Here is a 20,130-nt window from a genome sequence, read left to right on the forward strand (position 1 = left end):
GTGTATGTAAATGTGGTACACAACTGCAGGCACTCAGAGCTTAGCGCAGAGCAGCTCAAAGGTTCTAGGAGGCTGCACCAGGGACGGCTAACAAATGACGGTAAGACCAGGATTCAAAAAAGCTTCCCGAACCCAAACGTGGCATATGATGAGTCACAGGTGGAAACTTTACAGACTCAGAAAGAGATGATATGCGGAGCAGAGAAAGGACACTGGTCTGGGGGTGTGGAGAACTTGTGAAATGTTCTTCAACAAACCTCTTACATCATTCTGAACCTCAGTTTCCCCGTGTGTAAATGCAAATGATAATTCACTAACTCATGAGGACTCTTAGGATGATTAAATGGGATGACAAGTGTCGTTGTCCTTGGAAACCAAAGCTGGAGGCATCACCGATGTGGCATTCCTACCAGCCCCGACTTCCCCGTGTCCGCAAGGCAGCTCTTTGGTCAAGTGACACCCACCCCCAAGCATGTGTGACTTACTTTCTCTTGGTTATAGATACCAGTGCTGAACACAGAATAAAGACGTGTTTGTTCATTATATTCACTTACCGAGCCCTTACTCTAGACGTAATCCCTGTCCTCGGGTAATTCACAGCCCACTGGGGGACAGACATTCATTCTGCAAATATTTCCTGAGCTACTGCTATGGGCCAGGCATCGTGCTAGCTGCTGGAGATGGAGTAGTGAGCAAGACAGACAAAGTGCCTGCCCTCGTGGAGCCCGAAGTCTGAACATGAGAATAAATCACTACAGTGCATAACAGAGACAGCTAAAGGTTTCGTCGCCCAACACCCGTGCGTTGGACGCAGCTGCCTGAAGGGTTGCAGCAGTGAGGTGAGACAGCTCGCTACGACTTACCCATCACTATCGCAAATCAATGGAAAGGTGAGTAGGGGCCCATGTGGCAGGTATTTGCATCCTTGATATAGTGAGATGAGCAGTGAGATGAATACAAGAGAATGTACCCAGGGCTCTGGGGCAGGAAGAAGCCCAGCAGTGAGTCCCAGGGGCCCCACCAGCATTTCATGTGCTCCAAAACGCACCCAGAAAATTCACAAGTTAACTTATCTCCACATCAGTCTTTGCCACTCCAAATTGAAAGGACCTCTCTCTCTAGCTGTCTGGGCTTCCAGCCCCACCCCAAGCTCCTCAGGACTTCTACCCAGGGCTGGCCCTTTGGGGAGAGCCTGTGATGCTCTCAGGAAAGACAACGCCAGGCTCTGATCGGCAGCAGCCCTTCCTGGAACCCATGCCTGGCTGACCTCATTCCGGCACTGGGGAGCCTGGCAGCTTCCAAGCTGCCTCGCCCAGGCTGACACAGCAGTCCTAGAGCAGTCCTGCAGCTGCCCACTGGCAGGACACCCAAGGTGCTCCCTGGACAGCTGGGTGTGGAAATGGGGCGAAGAGCAAGGGTCACATCCGCTCCCGAATCCAGACAGGAAAGGCACAGGGCAGAGCTGCTGCGGGCATCCTGTTACCAAACTATCTCTTACCTCAGCCGACCAAGGCCCTTCCCATCACCTCATTTTCCTCAATGGTTATGAACTCTTTGCAAACACAGACGGCTTGACCACAAACCAGCTAATGGTTTTGTGTGCATCAGGCTGTGGCTGTGGAGATAACACCCAGTGAATGGAAAGTTCCACGTGGGGACTGGGGAAAGTTCCAGTGCAGGTGACTGGGCATCATTTGAATAGGCCTCTGGGCAAAACAGGACGGAGACCATGCCAAAGTGTAGTGCAGGGTGAATAGTAATAATCATGGTAACTATAAATGACTGAGCCTTTGCTGTGGACCAGGCACTGTGCTGAGTATTTCACTATTCACAGCAGCTTCCATGATCCTTACAAATATTATCCTCATTGTTTCAAATGAGAAAACTAAGGCTCAGTGAGGTTAATTAACCGACCCAAATTCACACAGGTAGTAAGGACCTCAGCAGCCTGGTTCCAGGTCCCACGACCTTAACCGTGACCTCACATGCCTTTGTCACAATTGTCCTGTAGACTGGGTCAGAAAGGTATCCCCAGGTGGCTACAAATGATGGGCACCAGCAACCCTCCTCTGTGGGGTAATTGGCCATTACTCAACTGGCTTGTCTGAAGACCCCACTGTTCTTATTTCATTCCCACCTCAGCACTATGAGGCACCACCAGGGGTCCCATTTTATAGATGAGGAAACTGATAACCAAAGAGATTAAACAATAAGCTCTCGTGAGTCTCTGGCGCCAAAGATTCAAGGTCTGGTAGACTCTGCATACCATGCCCTTAACCTCTATGCTGTGTCTCCGTCACTGAGTTCCAAACCTATGGCTTAGAGATTGCTAGATCAGAGCTACATATTAGAATATTCTACAGCATGCATTACAAATACAGAGGTAGGAGACTTGGATTCTATTGGCCTGGGTATCGGCACGCTTAACAAGTCCCACAGAAATGCCTTGCACAGCCACAGTCAGGAATTGTGTCTGGAGCCCAGGCTGTGCAGCAGGAGCCCACCCCTGCACAAGCCCCTAGAAATTCTGTTTCAGGGAGTGGGCAGATGACAATTCAAGAAACACAGGCTCAGAAGGACACTGGAAGTCTTCCCAGCAATAGGACTCTGTGGCCCTCCCCTCATCCCCCCCCACTGTGGCCCCTGGTGACTCACCCTATGTCACAGTGCCAATCCTCCCAGACTGCCTGGGAATGGGGGAGAAGCTGGCACAAGTTCCAGCACTTCACAGTGAACCCCAGCTTTGAGAGTGGAAGCATTTCTGAGAATTTAGTTCCTGGGGCCCTGCCCTGTGACCACCCCCAAGTCCTGCTAGCTGCCCTCCTGTGAACACTCACCAGTTGTTTATCCTTCTAGCAGCCTCAGTTGATCTAATTTGCTAAATATAAGCTCTGGCAGAGCATCACCAGGGGCATAGGAGGGGGCCCCAGGAGGCTGGGTGGCCAGGACACTCACAAGCTATTCTCCACTCTGCTCTCCATCCAATTTGCCATGGTTAAGAGCTTGATACAAATGAAATTGCACAGAGGAACCCTGGCCGGGCAGGTGATTCAGGTTTAACCCCTGTATGACTGCAGGACTGGTCCACATGCATCCTTCAAGGAACTAGGCAAGACTGCATCCTGAGAATGTGTCCACTCAGAGCTAAACACAGGGGACACCCCCTGACTCCCTACATGCAGAGCAGCCCTAAGAGGTAATCGCCCTGTTACCCTTCCTTCCTCCCCTCTTAACCTCAATTTGCCTCCAAGTGAGAAGAAGTTACAGGGAGCTTCAAAGGCAGTCCAGAAGAGAGGAAAGAAGGCAGACAGGTGACATGCTCCTGGGGTGGCACATGTGGAGAGCATGGCCTGGGGGTGAGGCATGCCTGGATTCGAACTCTGGCTCTGCTGTCTACTAGCTGAGTGGTAAATCACTCAGCAAGGCTGCCCACCTCCCAGGGTTGCTATGATTACTGACGGAAGTAATAGGCAATGTTTACTAACAATCAAAGTAACATTAAATAGAACAGCGTATATTATACATCAGAGAGGGTACAAAGTACTTTATTCAATAGCCATTCAGCACATATGTACTGAGAACCTACTATGTGCCAGGAGCTGTTCTAGGCTGGGAATGCAGCATGATAGGAAAAAAAGGTCCCTGCTCTCAAGCAGGTTGCACTCATCACCCAATGATGTCACTATTGTTCCCATTTTACAGGTGAGAAAAATTGAGGCTGGAAAACTCAAGCAAACTGTCAGGTTTTGACCCAGGAATTGTCTGATTTCAGAGCCTACACCTGTCACGGTACTCCCCTATGAGGGCCTACTCTGAGCCTGACACAGAGGTAGCACTCATCCATCTTCGTAAGGAAGGACAGGTATTCAAAGGGGAAAGGGCCTTGCCACTCCTTGGCAAAGGGGCAGACAGGTATAGATTGGCTCTCATATACGGACCACCTCCTTCTGTCCCAGGAGCCCACCTCCCTGAGATTCTGCCCACTCTCTCTGCAGCACAGAATTTCCAACGCTAAAGGGTCCTTTATGTGGTCTGGTCTTCCCTCCTTTTCAGATGAGAGGAACCAAAGCCCAGAGAAAAAGGAATTTGCCTGAGGTCACCGAGTGAGTTACTACTAGGGCAAGGGGCAGATCCCGGGATTTCCCGACCAGGTTTATTACTTGTGGTGGGGCCCTGACACTACCTCCAAGCCCCCTCCCCAGGATGCAGCAGCCTCCTGCCCCATGGGCACCATCTACATAACTGAGTAAGGACCACGGGAGGCACCAGCCCCACCAAGACAAAGACAAGGAGAACATGAAACAGGGGGAGGAAAGCTCAGGGATCACAGGACCTAGGTCACAAACTCAGGTCCCTTGACTCTAAATTCTGAGTTCCTTCCAGGCTCTTGTAGTTGAAAGGGTAAACAGAATAGAGAACTTTCACTATTTTGGCTATACACTTCTAAATTGTTTGAATGTATAACACACTAGCTATGTAATGGTAATTTTCTTTTAAAATATGTCTTCATTGATTTCAGAGAGAGGAAGGGAGAGGGGGAGAGAGAGAGAGAAACATCAATGATGAGAGAGTCATTGGTCGGCTGTCTCCTGCACACACCCTCTACTGGGGATTGAGCCCGAAAGCCGGGCATGTGCCCTGAATGGGAATCAAACTGAGATCTCCTGGATCCTAGGTCGACACTCAACCGCTGAGCCACACCAGCTGGGCTATAATGATAATTTTTAATAAGCAATTTCTTTAAAAATAAACTCATCAATCAGATTTTTTTAAAAATGTTTTTACTGCAATCAATACCTCTCCTGATGACAGACAGTGAGCTAGGGACACACGCACACACACAGTGTCTCCCATATTCCACAAGTTCAATCAAGAACACCTGAGCCAAATGCTGTCTAGACCTCTTCACAAATAATCAGCGCTGTTTACATTTCTACTTTGTGTTAGTTTGCCAAGCATCTGTGCATGTGAGAAGTCCTGTAGACATTTAGAGGATGAGTCTTTCATCGAGACAGACTTGAGGGGTATGGACAGCTGACATCCCTAACGAAATGGTGAGCCACATCTTTTTACTGCTGTAGTTCATAAGTATCCATAGCTGCCACTCAATTCTCAAAGGGGTCATTGGCCCAAATAAGATGACAAAGCACTGTTACATATCTATGCTCTTTTTTTGCAAGGAATATTTCTAACAGGATACACAAGACACTGATAACAATGGCCACCTCCAGGGAGGGGAGATTCTGTAAATCTGGGGTAAGAGACCTATCTTTAGTGTACATTCTTGTGCTATTTAAATTTCTTTTTACTATGATCATGTAGTACTTCTTCAATTAAAGTAGTTAAAGAACTGCTTTGGAGAGAAGAGGGGGCCTAGCCACCATCTAGAAACTCAGCTAAATTCCTCTGCATCTGTATCATCAGCCTGAAGACTTCACTAGGTATAAGTTCTACCTATTTTCACCAATCACAGGAGCGTGTTTCCAGGAGAAGCACATTTGCTAAAAAGATTTTCCACTGAGACATTGCTTTGGGGGGTGGGGGGGAGACTCGAGCATTACATGGGTCTGAAGGCTGCAGCTGCTGCAGCTGCTCCTTCTCCAGAGTCCGAATGGAGCCATCTGGCTCAAGTCTCCGGCTCTTAAATCAGTCGAGTCCACAGACACCCTTGGTTGTTTAAGGTGTGTAGAGTGAGACGGCTGGGAAAGGAAGGCGGGTGGACCCCACCAGAGGGAAGCATGCAAAACAGAAACACATGGACGGCTCACCCGGTTTCCCCTTGTCAGCCGGGCTGCAGGAATGATTTACAGGAGGCCAAGCCAAGTTCCCACCACCCCAGACCAAGGGGACAGAGGAGAGGCAGAGAGATGCAAGTCACACCTGCATGTCCCCTTTCCTGCTTCTTGGGAAAGATGGTTGTTTACTTACAGACTGCAGGTGGCCGTGGCTGGGCCTGTAAACACCACCAGGAGGCCAAGTGACTTGGCTCAACCAAGTCACTTGAGTGGGGGGACTGGAGGCCACTGTTACAGCCCAGCCAAAGCTTGTTTCCTGTCTAATTCCCTCTGGCCAGCTCACCGTGAAGCCTTATAGACGAGACATGGCCCAATTCATAAACAAACATGTGGGATCTGCAGCCTTGCATTTGCATGTGGGCCTGGGTAAATTTGAGCACAGTTTCACTGTTATAAAATGGCATAAGACAATCATAATCATGTATGCCTGTAGAGTGCTGTTGAGTAAACCTAGCGCATCTCATTCTCTACCATGCCTGACATCAATGCCCATTTTACAGATGAGCAAACTGAGGGCTCAGAAAACTACTTTCCAATTCCTGTCTTTCCTCTACCTGTATGGGACGTGGGCAGAGAGCAGGCACCCAATATTAATACGTTGAATAAAAGAAACAATTATTGAATGAATCAGATGACAGAGAAGAAGGGTACACAGTGGAAACACCTACTGGCTCATGAGAGGCAGTCCTGAGCATATCTTCCCAATTCTGCCTTCAGGAACATCATGCTGACAGCTTTAAACTGGTCATGGTGGGAGTAGTTTTACCAGCATATTGGCAGATGCTACACATCAGGGCCTTTTCTTTTCTTTTTCTCATAGAGACAATTTATCAAAATATTGGGTACAGGTATCACATTAAAACCCAGGCAATTAAAATACAGGATTTTCAGGTCATCTCTGTTCCAAAAGGAGGGGAGTGGTGGAAGGGACTAAATAAATGATATTACTTCAACATGCATGTATAGATCCTACCATATGCAAAGACTGGGGTAGGCTGGAGGAGGGAAACAGATGTGTGAGATACAATTTCTATTGTTGAGGAACGTACATTCTCAGGGACAAACTGTAACGTGCACAGAAATCACAGGGGGATCTTGGTAAAATGCAGATTATAACCCAGAAGGTCCGGGTGGGACCAGAGACACTGCATCTTGAACAAGCTCCCAGGTGATGCCGTCCCTCTGCAGGCCACACCTAGGAAGCGAGGATCTAGGAGGTGACTGGGTGCTCCTATGTGACAGCCAGTTGTACACACTGGGTCTCTATCAACACTTCCAATCCTCATGACACTAGCAGCACATTCCCCTCATCCACATTTTACACATGAGACCATCGAGGCCCAAGGTCACCCAGCTGGCAAACGGCCGCCGGCTCACACCCAGGGAGCCCGGCTCAGAGAATGAAGAGTCACTCTCTTTCCCAGGTGCCCCCCTGTGGAAACTTTTCAGTGAATTTTCTGCCCTCGCTTCTCCTCTCTCTTCCCGCCCTCTCTTTTCACTAGCTGCCCATTTCCTTTTTCACCGCCTACAAGTACTTCTACCAGAGAAGAACAGAGCAGAAGCAGAAATAAATGCTCACGCTCATCAGTTTCCAGCATGTGAGCCGCATCGTTTATTTCCCATGTTCTGATGCTTTGACATCTGCTCCCAGGTTAGCCAATTCCTCGAGACAGTAAACAACTCGCCAGTGAGCATACCTTTCAAACGTGAATTTCACTCTCTGGGCCACTAACCCCCTGCCCTGTCCACCTCAGGCCAGGTGCCAGACAACTAGGGACAGCCCCTGAGCCCCAGATCCCACAGAAATTACTGAAACTGGCCAATCTCACGCCTTGCCTGTTCCTTCCTGCAGAAATCATAATAAAGACTCTTGCCACATCTTCCCTTCTCCCTCTGCCTTCCAACTGACCCGTGTTTCCTGGGCACCCTCCCCCTTGCCTCCCCGTACATGCAGGGCAGGCAGGTCCCCTCCTCTTGGGATCTTGAGTACAACAAACTGTCTCTTCAGTGGCAGTTGTCTCCTGCTCCGTTGGCTTCACCATACCTGGATATCACTAAAACATCAAGTTCCTCCCAAGCTCAGCCTTTCTCAGAACTGGCTTGCATACACTCTCAATGGACAGCTTCTCCAGGTCCCCTGCCCAAGGCCAGCCCTGCTTGTCTGGAAAATCCCATTCCTGGAGACAGTGCCTGGTGTCCCCCAGCACTGTCAGGGCCTCTTACCTCATTCCCCGGCAGGTGCTGAGCGTGACACTGGACTCTTCTGCCTTCCTCACCGTCCCGTGGTAAAAGCAGTGATCCTAGGAAGGAGAGAGGGGTGCTGAGGCCGAAGACACTGATGATAAGCACAGTCACATTAATGTCTCGTGAAGGTCACGGATGATCACACATCTAGCCTAACCTTACAACCTGCAGAGAGCTTTCCAAGCCTCCACTTTATTTGATCCTGATCATAGTCCTGGGAGGCGAGACAGGGCAGATGTCACTATCCACACTGAACAGATGAAGAAGCTGAGGCTCAGAGGAGCCAAGAGGTTTGCTGAAGGTCCCTCTGCTACCTGGAGAACCAGGATTTCAGAGCCAGTTCAGAGCTCTTTCCATGACAGGATGCTGGACACAGGAAACACTGGATTCTGAAGAGCCTGCCTCCCCACCAGAGCCACCTGTGACCCCCTATAGGGTTAAATAGCATCCCCCCAAGTTCATGTCTACCCAGAACCTCAGAATGTGATTTGGAATATAGGGCCTTTACAAATGTAATTAAGTTAAGATGAAGTCGTACTGGACCGGTGTCCTTTTAAGAGGAGAGGACACAGACAGACACACACACACACACATAGAAGCCCTGTGATAACAGAGGCAGAGATTAGGGTTACGAAGCTACAAGCCAAGGAGCACCAAGGATGGCCAGGGGCCATCAGAAGCTATGAAGAGGCAAGAAAGGATCCTTCCCTAGACTACAGAGGGACCTTGGCCCTGCCGACACCTTGATTTTGGACATCTAACCTCCAGAACTATGAGAATACACTTCTGTTATTTTAAACCTCCAAGTTCATGGTACTTTGTTACAGCAGCGATAGGAAATGGGGACCCCAGCTTTTCTGCACCTCCTTTGAATCCCTCCGTGCCTGGATCAGATGAATTTGGCACCTACATCCACGGCCGCACTGAGGTCTGATGCTGCTCTCTGGGCGGTGCGGTCTTCCCAGCCCCGCTGGGACTATAAGCAGCTGTGGAGCACGGCTGTGTGCCAGGCCCCGGGCTAGGCCCCAGAGACACAACAATGAACAAACACACACAGCTCCGGCCTTCGTGGGACTTATGTTCTGGTGAGAGCCAATCTTAATTAAAAAGCCATACAGAGGTAAAATTACCCACCGTGAAGAGTGGCTTGAAATGAAGGTTGGAGATGCCAGCAGAGTGCTTTATAAGTAGGGTAACCTGAGCATTTAGGAGGCAAACCAGGACACTGCTGAGGGGGGTAAAGTGTGAAACCAGACAGAGGGCACAAATCAGGACCACCCTGGGCACAGCGAGGGGTGAAAACAAAGCACACATCCCTACAGGCTCCTTCCCAAAAGGTTAAGAGAGAGAAGGTAAAATTCCAGGGCACAGCCAGGTCCTGAACAGGTGTTAAAAGGATATCAAGTATGTAGCTGCAGGCATGGAGCTTCCTCCCCACTCCACCACAACACCCTGAGGCTGAGCAGGGCCAAACAGAAATCTCGGGCACTTGCCCGCAGACAGTCCAAGAGATCCATCAGCAGGACCGTACTTGCTTGTAGATGTTCCTTGGTCCCCAGCAGGCAGGAACCAGGAACGTGGCCTAGGTGACAGCTAACGCATCCTTATCATTACACTTAAGCATTCTGGCATGCCCAGGCCAGGTTAAAGGCAAGCCCCATACCGACCAGCTATGCAAACAGTTGCACAACCTGTCTCTGACCTCAAAGAGGTCTTCTGTCTTTGCCTCTGGGAAGGTTGTGAGAACAGGTACCTCGAGGGGTGAGTGCAGGGTACCCAGCCCGGGGCAGCCGGAAATAAACATTAATGATCTTTTGTCAAGGGCAGAATGTGGCCTCAAGGGAGTGAGAAGCCACAAAGGGGCTGAATCTTTGGCCTTAGCTATACCAATTCTTTGCCCTACCCAGCTGAACCATGCAGCCAGATCACAGCTCGCAGGCCAGGCAGGCACTCAACTCAGGGCCCCTCTCTGTCTGGTGCCCTTTCTCCTGCCCATAATCTGTTGCCGGCAGGGTGGCCCCTCTACGCTCAGGCAGTCAGGAGGAGGGACAGGAACAAGCCCCCTTTTTGCATCATACTCTCCTGATCTTGAAAGAAGTCAGATCCTGACCTTCAGTGGGGCACAAAGGAAAGCCACTGTACCAGGACTATCCCGCAGCGCCTGTGAAGGAAGGGAGGTGGGTACGACCCTCCTTCCTGCCAGGATTCCACCTGTTTTCAAATGCCGGCCTGTCCCACGGCTTTTCCACCTACCCCTGGGCTCTGGGACCTGGAGGCACATCGTCAAGTGTTCAAGTTCTAAACCTGACCCCTAGAACTCAGCAGCAAGGCCATGAACTCTAGCACCCAGGATCACTGGTGGGTGGAAGAGGGGGCTGGGCTTGTACGGGGTAAGTGGGGCTCACAGATATTGGAATGACGGAGAGTCAAGAAGTTCAGATACATGGGTCAGTTTCGAAAACCCTGGTATCTCTACAAATAAAGAGAATTCAGATCCAGGGATGGGAGTGAAGAGTCCTTATGCGTCTTCCTACCTTTGCACTGATGCTGACAGTGCTCTCTGCCTGGGTGCTCTCTGAAACAGCATCCCAACCAACTTTTGTAACATGCCTTAAATTTCCAAAGGGCTTTCACACACATCATTGCAAGTATAATAACAATACCTGCCGTTCGGTGTTAGTTAAGCACCAACCTCCACCCAGCTTCTACTACTGGATAAGCAACTCACAGAGATTTAAAAAAAAATTCTGACCAAAGCCTTATGAGGTAGATATTATTCCCACTTTCAAACAAAGGGAAACTAAAGGTTGGAGAGGTTTTGTCATTCACAGGCCACACAGCAGAGTGGAGATTCAAACCCCAGCAGGCTGACTTCAGGCTCCATGCTCTGCCTCTCCCAGGAAAAGCAGACTCGGCAAAGTACATACCAGTTAATTTGTCAAAACTACTCTCTTCTAGCACCAAGAGAGGCTTGACATCTAGTCTCTGAGCTTGCCATTGCCTGGTTATCTGAACTTCAGCATGCTACTTTTTCTCTTCTCTCAATTTCCTCATCTGTAAAATGTGGTGTTGGAAGAGATGTTTATAAGTTCCCATCAAATCAGTGATTCATCTTACCCTTCCATAGCCCTGAGAGTCAGATCTTAGCATATCCAGTTTTCAGAAGAAGAAACTCAACACTCGTGTAGTCAAAAGGGTTATTTAGGGTCAAATAGCTAAAGCCAACACTCAAACCCTGGCTTCAGAGCCCAAACTGTAACTCTTTCGACTGGAACACATTCACAGACCCATTCCCCCAGTGATCTGACCCAGATTAGGGCTGTAGCCTACAGCCCAGATGAGTTTGATAAGGTTCCCAGAACTCCCCGCTGCCCCAGGCCAAGTTTGGTAGTAGAGCGTGGTCCTCAACAGTTGGGTCAAATGCAGCTAAATGGTTTATTCTAGAGTCTTCAGCTCCCAAATAAGAAAGCCAACTGGGAGCCCCATGGGGCTGGGGGGGGCTTTGCTGTCCAGTAGGAGGGGATGTAAGGAAACAATGACTTGTGCCATACTTGGGTCAACGAGACCTTCTAGGAAGGAGGGGCATTCTGGGAATGAGGGGCAATCTCTGCCTAATTCTGAGAGCACAGGGAACAAGTAACTGAACAGTCATGAAGTCATTGCATTCCTTCTCAGCTGCTCGGCCTGAGGGGGCTTTCATAGCAGGAAGCATGAGCTCACTGTAAATCTGTGCACTGAGGCTCATTCCTGAGCTGCTGGTATACCAGTGCAGGGCGCAATTCAGACGAGGGCACGCCTGTCCCTCCCCACCTCCCCAGAGGCAGAGAACAGGAATCTCAAGGAAGGAAGAAGTTTTGACCAAGGGGCATTGAAGAGCATGTGTGGACACACCACAGTGGGATGGCCTCCCCAGGGATGAAAAGACACAGCTGACTTGCCTGCTACCTGCTGCCACATGTCATGTGTCCCTTTTGCCCTTTAAGGGTGATCTGACCAAGTAATCTGAGTTGGTAATGACTGATAGTGGCCTGCCCTGCAGTCTTCACGGCATACCTCCCATATCTACATGCCACTAACGTCCACTATGTCCTGCCCCAAAAGGCTCCTGCCAGAGTCCATCTTCCCTTCTCCTTCAGCCCATCTCATCAGCCCAGGGTCTGAGAAGGGTCACTGCAATCCATTTTCTCAACTTGGCACTAGTGACATTTGGGGCTGAATAAATTCTCTGTGTGGGGATTGTCCTGTGCATTGTAGGTTAGCAGCCATCCCTGGCCTCTACCCTCTAGGTGCCATCCACCTCTCATTCATGACAATCAAAACTGTCTCCAGGCATTGCTGAGTGTCCCCTCCTTTGCTGGTTAAAACAGTCAAACAAACAAATAGAATATTTTAGGGTAAGTGCGTTGGATTAAAATGGGTATAAATCACTGTGAAGCATATTTTCTTTGCTTCATGTTAGTTTAAGTAAATGAATGATTTAAAACAAAATCAGTCCTGGTTGAGAACCACTGCTCTGAGCCAATGATTCTAACAGGTCCCCAGTGGTAGGAACAGCTAGTGAAGCATGAAATGTGTATGACTCACAACCTTCAGTGTCCAGCAGTGGGGTGTGGTGAAGCCAACTAAAATGTATCCATCTGAAAGACCATTTTTTAAGTGACAAATGTTTGTGCAAACATCCGTACTCAAAAACTACTCTGAGGGGGGAAATATCCAATATGGAGATAGCAGCAAAATAATAAAGTCTTCACAACCTAAAGACATATTAAAAAGACCAACGACAAAACCTTACAGCTCCAAACAAAGAAGGATCAGTTAGACATCTGCTTGGGTGAGATAACAGGATTACTGGTAAAAGCACTCTTTTTGCTTAAACTTCTGTTAATATGAGTAATTAACATAAAGCAAAGAAAAGGTATGCTTCACAGTGACTTATACCAATTTTAGTCAGGTGCAATTATCCTAAAATAGTTTTGGTTTGCCATTTTAGCCAGCAAAGGAGAGAGGGTGCACTTAGGAAACAACAAATTCGCACTTGGCCTCTCCTGCTGGCTCCTTTGTCTTCAGTCAGGAGAAACAATCCCTTTGGAGGAGGCACCATCTCCATCCAGTCCCACCATCTCCTCACTTCCCAGGGGTGGGGCCAGGGAGGGCCACAGCTTGGCAGCTCTTGCTGACCTGAACTTACCTCGGATTTCAGCGTGGTGGTTTGAGGGTTGCCACTCGGAGTATAATGGGTTTCTGTGTAGGTTGGAGCAAAAAGGTGCCTGCAAAGAATAAGAACAGACATTGTCTCCCGAGGTGCCAGACTCTACCCTCCTGGGAACTATGGCTGGTCACTGTAACTGAAGTGGGCAGAACCGCCCCATGCAGCTCTGTACAGAAGAAACCAGGCGGCCATAAGGGCCTAAGAAACCAAAAGAAAACCAGGAGGGGGTTTGTTATGAATTTTGTATTAGTGGGGATCATCATTTAGCTCAGACAACCAGATGGAGTGAACAGAACGAAAGCTGTGGACTTGAACTTTTTCTGGGTCCTGGGAACACACACACATTCAAAATTGACCTGGATTGATTTTTCTGCCACTGCATCCACCACCTTGTAGTACTAACACAGTAATTTTCCTTTAAGGGAATACCTCTCCCCTGCCGCATGGTTTGGTGAGACTGTCAATCAAGGTGTCCTCCCTGGCCCTGGCCAAGGGTGGCCATGAGCCAAGTGAAGCCAATGGAACAATGCCGCAAGAGCTGGACAGACAGGAGCAATTCTCCTGTTCCTTTGCTCCTGCTGCACGGATCCTGAAGCTGCCTTGGCCTGTCCTTTCTGAGAACGAGGGGTTCGGACTTCCTGAGACCTGGTACTGCTGTGTGTCACCCTTCCAGTAAATTATTTTATTTTCTGAAATTACACATTGGCTTCTCTCTTGCTACAGGGAGAGGTTAAGAATCCCTTGCCAAAGGAAAGGCAACACCAAACAAGGTTCCTAGAATTTCTCTAAAAGTAAATAAATAAACAAACAAATAAATAAATAAATAAAGGAGCGAAATGAATGCTCCAGCTAGCTCAGCTACAGTGAAAGCAGAGTGCGCCTATAGAAAGTCAAGGTCAGGGGGCAGGCAAAAGGACTTCTAATGGAAGAGAAACTGGAGTTTAACAAAAAAAGAATTAAGTGAATCTATATGTGCTAACTGGAAAGAATGTTTAAAATTGAGTTAGATCAAAAATTAATTTTAAGAAAGTACGCATTTTAAAAATTCCTTTAAATGAAAAATAATCATAGTACAGCTTAGGGCATGCATTGAAATCAACTCGGGCCCAGCAGGGCGTGGCTCAGCGGTTGAGCCTCGACCTAGGATCCAGGAGATCAGGGTTCGATTCCCGGTCAGGGCACATGCCCGGGTTGCAGGCTGCAGCCGATCAATGACTCTCTCATCATTGATGTTTCTATCTCTCTCTCTCCCTCTCCCTTCCTCTCTCTGAAATCAATAAAGATATATTAAAAAAAAGAAAAAAGAAATCAACTCGGAAGCAAATGCCCACTGTTAATGGCGGTTATCTCAGGGGACTGCAGATGTTCACAATGTCAGTTACATATCTCTGAAAATTGGTTGATTTTTAAAAATAATGATCAGGCGTTCGTTTTGAAAACTGAAAACCTAATTTGAAACTCTTTTTCAGATGAAGAAAATACAGGCTGAGGCCAGCACAGAAGGCCAAAGGAATCTGCCGGGACCACTCCGATTCTGGAAGAGGTGACATTTCCCAGAAAGACGGGGTCACTGAAGAGTCTCTAGAGTCACTTCCAGCTCTAAGTTCTGGGACTCCTGCCTCTCAAGATTCCCCTCTATCCCGAGAGTGCAGTCAGAAGGCAAATGCCACAAGAATGATCTCTTGTATCACATCAAGCCCTTCAACGTCCAGTCCTGGACAAGAAGAAAAGAAAGTCAACAGGGAAATGTAAAAATAATGCAAAGCCCGAAGCCCAGCTTGTGCGGAGAAGCTCTCATGACACGGACACTCTGGGTCAGCAGCTGTCCTGCTGAGCTCCGTCTCCCAGCCCTTTCTCTCTCCTGCGCATCTAAGCAGCCAAGTATCTAGGGAGGAGTCACCCACTTGTGTGACGGAGATAAACTGCGGGCCCCATGAGGACAGAGGCCAAGCTGCTCTGCTCACCAGTACACGTCAGTGTTGAACATTTACTCAATGAAAGGATGGCTTAACTAATTACTGAATGAAGGAATGAATAAACGAAGGAATAAGTAAACGAGTGACTTGCTCAGCATTCTAGGAGCTGAGAACATGGTCTGGAGTCTGAGAGCCTGAGGTTTCAATGCCAGTTCTGACATTTACTGCCTCCATGGCCATGAGCAAGTTACTTTGTCCCTCTGAATGTCTGTTTTCTCTTCTTCAAAAACAAAGATAAATAACCTTACTTGATAGGACTGTCAGAAAACGACAAAATGCATGAAAAGAGCTTAACACCAAGTAGGTACAGCGTGGAGCTCAGTAAAGGTGAGAGATGATCATTATTGCTTCCAACAGGAAGTACGATGGAAGAACCCAGCAAAACTGATGGAATTTACCTATTTCCCTCGGGAAAAGCAATTAGCTCATTCCTGCAGCCAATTTCCTGGGTCTGGTCTCACAAACTGCACAATGGACAGCCAGGCAGGGGTTCAGAGTTTAATGGCCCATCTGGGTGCCAATGGGATGTAAATTTTCCCACAGAAAATGTACTCTTGACAAATACATTCTCGGCCTCGTCTCAGTCTTAGAGGGAGAAATTATTCAGAGGGTGACATTAAGATGCTCCAAAGAAAGCCATCCAGAGTGAACCTCACAGATGACCACACTCTTGCCAGTCCTCAGCCGCTCTCAGGACTCTCAGAGCCTCAGCACTGAAAGGGACATTAGGAATCATAGCCAAACTCACTAGACTATGGCTTCTTAAGAGGAGGGCACATGGATGCCTTGTTCAAGACTTCTCTCCTGCTCTGAGCTCCTACCAGGCAGGCAGTACATGTTTATTTGGTGGATAAGTGGATTAATGAATAAATGAATGAACTTTCTACCTTGTGTAGGAATCTGCCAGGGGGCCATTCAGCCCTGGACATATCCTGCGATGGGGAGCTCCTAAGACCACCCACTCAATATTTGACCGAATCTAGTAGTCAAAGAAAGTTCTTACATTGAACCAAAAACTACTTCTCTATAACTGGTGCCCACTGGCCCTCATTCTGTGTTCTGAATCTTCTGCTTCTACCTAACTGCCCTTTTGGGACCAGCAGCATCAGCACTGCCTAGGAACTAGTTAAAACTGCAACTTGTCGGCCTTCACCCTGGATATACTGAAGCATAAAGAAACTCTGGGGTTGGGGTCTAACCATCTATTGTGATAGCACAGTCATTCTGATAAGAATCACCACCCTAGACCATAAGATTTCAACATACTTCTAAGGAAGGTTATCTTCAGAAATGTCAAAAGAGTCTCAAGTCTCACTATCCCCATCACCTTCCTACCTCCGCCACATTCTGGATCCTTCTGAGCTTGGGAAACCTAGAAAAGTTGCCATCAAAGTAGTTCGCATGTAATTAAGTGTTCAATTATTTCACCTTCACAACACACCTAAGTACTAACCCCCCTCCTCATCTTGTTACTGAGGGTACTGGGAACTGGGATGTGTAATTGTCCAGACTCTCTGGTCACAGTCTCAGAGCCAGGTTTCAAACCCAGGTCTCATGGTCCTGACCATACTTTTCAAGCAGTTCTCTGCTCTGTCTCTCTTAGAAGGTGAAGCAGAGCCTGGCCGGGCATGGTCAGCAGTTGAGCATCAACGGAGGATCCAGGAGATCGAAGTTCAATTCCAGGTCAGGGCACAAGCCCGGGTTGCAGGCTCAATCCCCAGCAGGGGCATATAGGAGGCAGCCGATCGATGATGACTCTCTCTCATCCTTGATGTTTCTATCTCTCTCTCTCCCCCTCCTTTCCTCTCTCTGAAATCAATAAAGATACATTTAAAACAAACAAATAAAAAACAAAAACAAAAAAAAAAGAAGGTGGAAGCAGAAAACTAAGGCACTGCCAGGAACCAGTAGTCAAAACACAATTTGATGGTGATGCTAGTGGCCTTGAGGACATATCTGCTGTCACACAAAAGAGACTCGGCTCTTCGATGTGCCTAAGTACAGAGAGGAGCAAGAGGTATAAGCAAAGGACGGGGCAGGAAGAAGGAGTTGGACATGTGAGAACTTCAGGGCTAGTTTTTTTTTATTTTTTAAAAAAATAACAACCCTTTCCCCAAATGGGGTTGCAGATGTTGGCCAGGAAGGTCCTTTCTTCTTGAAGCAAAAGGAAGGGTCAGGTTTCATCACCACCATCTGTACAATTTTACTGACAGACGAGATACTGCTCTCGAATGCCCCCCACTGCCCCAGGCTAGGCCCATCTGTGCCCACGTGGTGCCCTGGCACTGTTCTCAGGACGAAGGATACTGCTGTCCCCTCACAGAGGGGCCACAGGGCCACCGAGCAGCCCAGCTCAGCCCACTCGCCTCTTCTCTGACCACATCTTGTTCCCATCTCCTCCCTGACAAGGAGCTGGCTCAGCAGATCGGCAGGAAGCCGTCTCTCAGCACTGGAGTGTATTAGGGTTTTCAGGAAACGAGTTGTGAGTGATGTGTGTCCAGGAAGAGAGAAGGGCTATCTAAGATTTCCCACCCCGCCCCCTTCTTTCTCCGCTTTGTTGGAAAAGCAGTTTCTGTGTACCATCCTGCCCTCTGTAAGAGCCCCTACTGGTCCCTCCAGGCAAACCAGCCCACAGGCAGGCTGTGTCCACACCCCATCCCAATGCTAGCAGCAGCCAGCACTGGAGTGTCCACCTGGATGAAACCCAGGCTGCCCAGACCCCAAAGTCCTTGAGCAAAACCTGCATCTTCTGAATCCACCTGGGAAAATAAGCCCCCAAATACCAGGCATAAAACATAAGGTTGCTCTCCAGGGAAGGACGAGTGAATTGCCCATGGCAGCCTGGAACCTGCTTGTACGTGTAGCCAGAACCCAAAGGCACACTGCCCTGACCCACATTTCCTAAGGCTCGGAGGCTTCAAACCCAGCGCCATCCCTTCAGGACTATTTACTGCCAGACAAACCTGAAATGCCTCTCTATGCTTGAACTTCAAGCAAAGTTGCAAAATATCTCTGAGATCAACTCTCCTTCCTGCTGCTGCAGATAAGCAAACCAGCGAAGACAAAGTGCTAATGATTTCCGAACTACCTTGAAAAACAACCTATGCAGACATGCTCAGCAGACCAAACATTACTCCGCTCATCCCAGGGGCTATTTTGACTGACAGCTCCTTCCCGCAGCTCTTCCAAGAGCATCCCTGCGCTTAGACACTGGTGATGCTTGGGAGGTGCAGCCTGGCTGGTCCCTCTTACTTTCCCTGGAGGATCTCCACCTGGCCTGCCTGTGTGGGTGATGATATAAGCCTCTTTCAATTCTCGCTCATACTCTTAATGCCATCATTGTGGGACTTAGCCCGGAAACGCTGTGAAAAAAATATAAAATCCCAGGCTCCATCCCAGACCCACCGAGAATTATATTCTCTAGAGAAAGACTCAGAAATCTGTATTTTTAATAGTTTTTCCAGGTGATACTTTTCCAGGCTCTGAGAATTCTCTTGCTCTGTTGGATAAATTTTAACATTTTAAATTCTTTTCCCCATTTCTAGCCTCCCAAAAACCTAAAAATTATACCAGTACAAGATAGGAGAAAAGTCTAGAGCTCAGAAAGCCTTGGTTTGAGTACCAGCCACACTACCCTTTAGATGACCTTTCTTTCAAGTCCTGGAAATGAGTCAAGAGATGTCTGAGGTCCATCCCTTTCAATGTCACAACAAGGGCACTTGCATCATAGGCTCTTTTTAACACTAGAATGACTAGAATGTAATTTGTAAAAACCCAACAAGACACAATAGAGATGCAAATATTTCCATCCAGTGCAAGAGATAATTCCAAAGGTTATGTAGGGCTCTACTGCCCCTAGGATATTAATTAACGAGTTGTGTATCTAATTTAGCAATCTATCTCAACATTCCATTTTTCCAGTTTTTAAACCAGTTTTATCATCTTGCTAGTTCCCCTACTCATCAGTGCATAAAACTGACAAGTGCATTTGTGAGAAGTGTTTCACGTGAACCCCTCATTTGCTAGACTGCAAGTGAACAGAGGAATAATTACTATCTCACAGCATTGAGGAGACAATCGAGTGAGGAAACACATTCATATACTAGCTCTGATGTTTATTAGTTCTGTGAGTTTGTGCCTCAGTTTCCTCATCTGTAAAATACAGGACATGAGAGAATCTACTTCATAGGGTTGCTGTAAAGTGTCAGAAGACTGCCTCATTAAGAATATTTGTTTAAATAAAATGAGCAAATGTAAAGGAACTCCTTGAACAGTGTGAAGTATTTGTGTTTTACAAATATTACTGGTATCACTTCTCCAGAACGAGCTGTGAAATCTTACTAATTGTTAAGTAGAGATAATGAGTTTTTGAGAGCTCATAATCTAGTTTCTCTGCTCTCGGGTATGCTTGGAAATTTTAATATTAATATTTTTTAACGAGCTAGGTGATAGTATGCAAGTCCCAAGTTACTCGGCCCGTTTCCCTATGGAGCGGAAATGGTGATGCCCAGGGCGGGCGGGCACTGGGAAGGGTCCGAGGAAAGCAGAGCGCTAGTCTAACAGAATGGACGATGCCTGCCCACATTCGGGACAGCCATGTAACAAATTCAGTACTGTTTGGTTTTCTTTTGTTTTTGAAGAAGAGGAAAGAAAAGGGGAGAAGAGATGGCTGGAGCTGTTACAGAATCAAGATTTCCCAACCAATGCTCATTCCATCTCTGACTCCCAAGGAAAGAAATAAACAAACATGCCAAGGCACAGCCCTGAAGCCAAATGAGGGACTGAAACATCCAGGGGCCCACAGGCAGAAACGTTACTTTCTGAGGGAACAGAAAGGCCATGGAAGGGGGAACTTGAAAGGTTGCTCCCAATGCTTAACTGGCAATGGCCCTGCGGGGCCCTGGGA

The 20,130-nt window shown here is 48.0% G+C and overlaps 1 protein-coding gene across 2 annotated transcripts in view; it reads right to left on the reverse strand.

The window, feature by feature from the left end:
• ADAM19 (ADAM metallopeptidase domain 19) overlaps positions 1 to 20,130 on the reverse strand; it is a 72,969-nt gene that overhangs the window by 28,914 nt on the left and 23,925 nt on the right. For both annotated transcript variants that reach the window (XM_087816946.1, XM_016209540.2), the window contains 2 exons: positions 13,228 to 13,306; positions 8,019 to 8,095 (listed from right to left, as the gene is read on the reverse strand). In XM_087816946.1, coding sequence (XP_087673072.1) covers positions 8,019 to 8,095; positions 13,228 to 13,306 — 156 coding nt within the window. The remainder of the gene's footprint in view (positions 1 to 8,018; positions 8,096 to 13,227; positions 13,307 to 20,130) is intronic.

The sequence above is a fragment of the Miniopterus natalensis genome, chromosome 4, assembly GCF_054644295.1.
Source record: "Miniopterus natalensis isolate mMinNat1 chromosome 4, mMinNat1.hap1, whole genome shotgun sequence".
In the NCBI taxonomy this organism is placed as follows: domain Eukaryota; kingdom Metazoa; phylum Chordata; class Mammalia; order Chiroptera; family Miniopteridae; genus Miniopterus; species Miniopterus natalensis.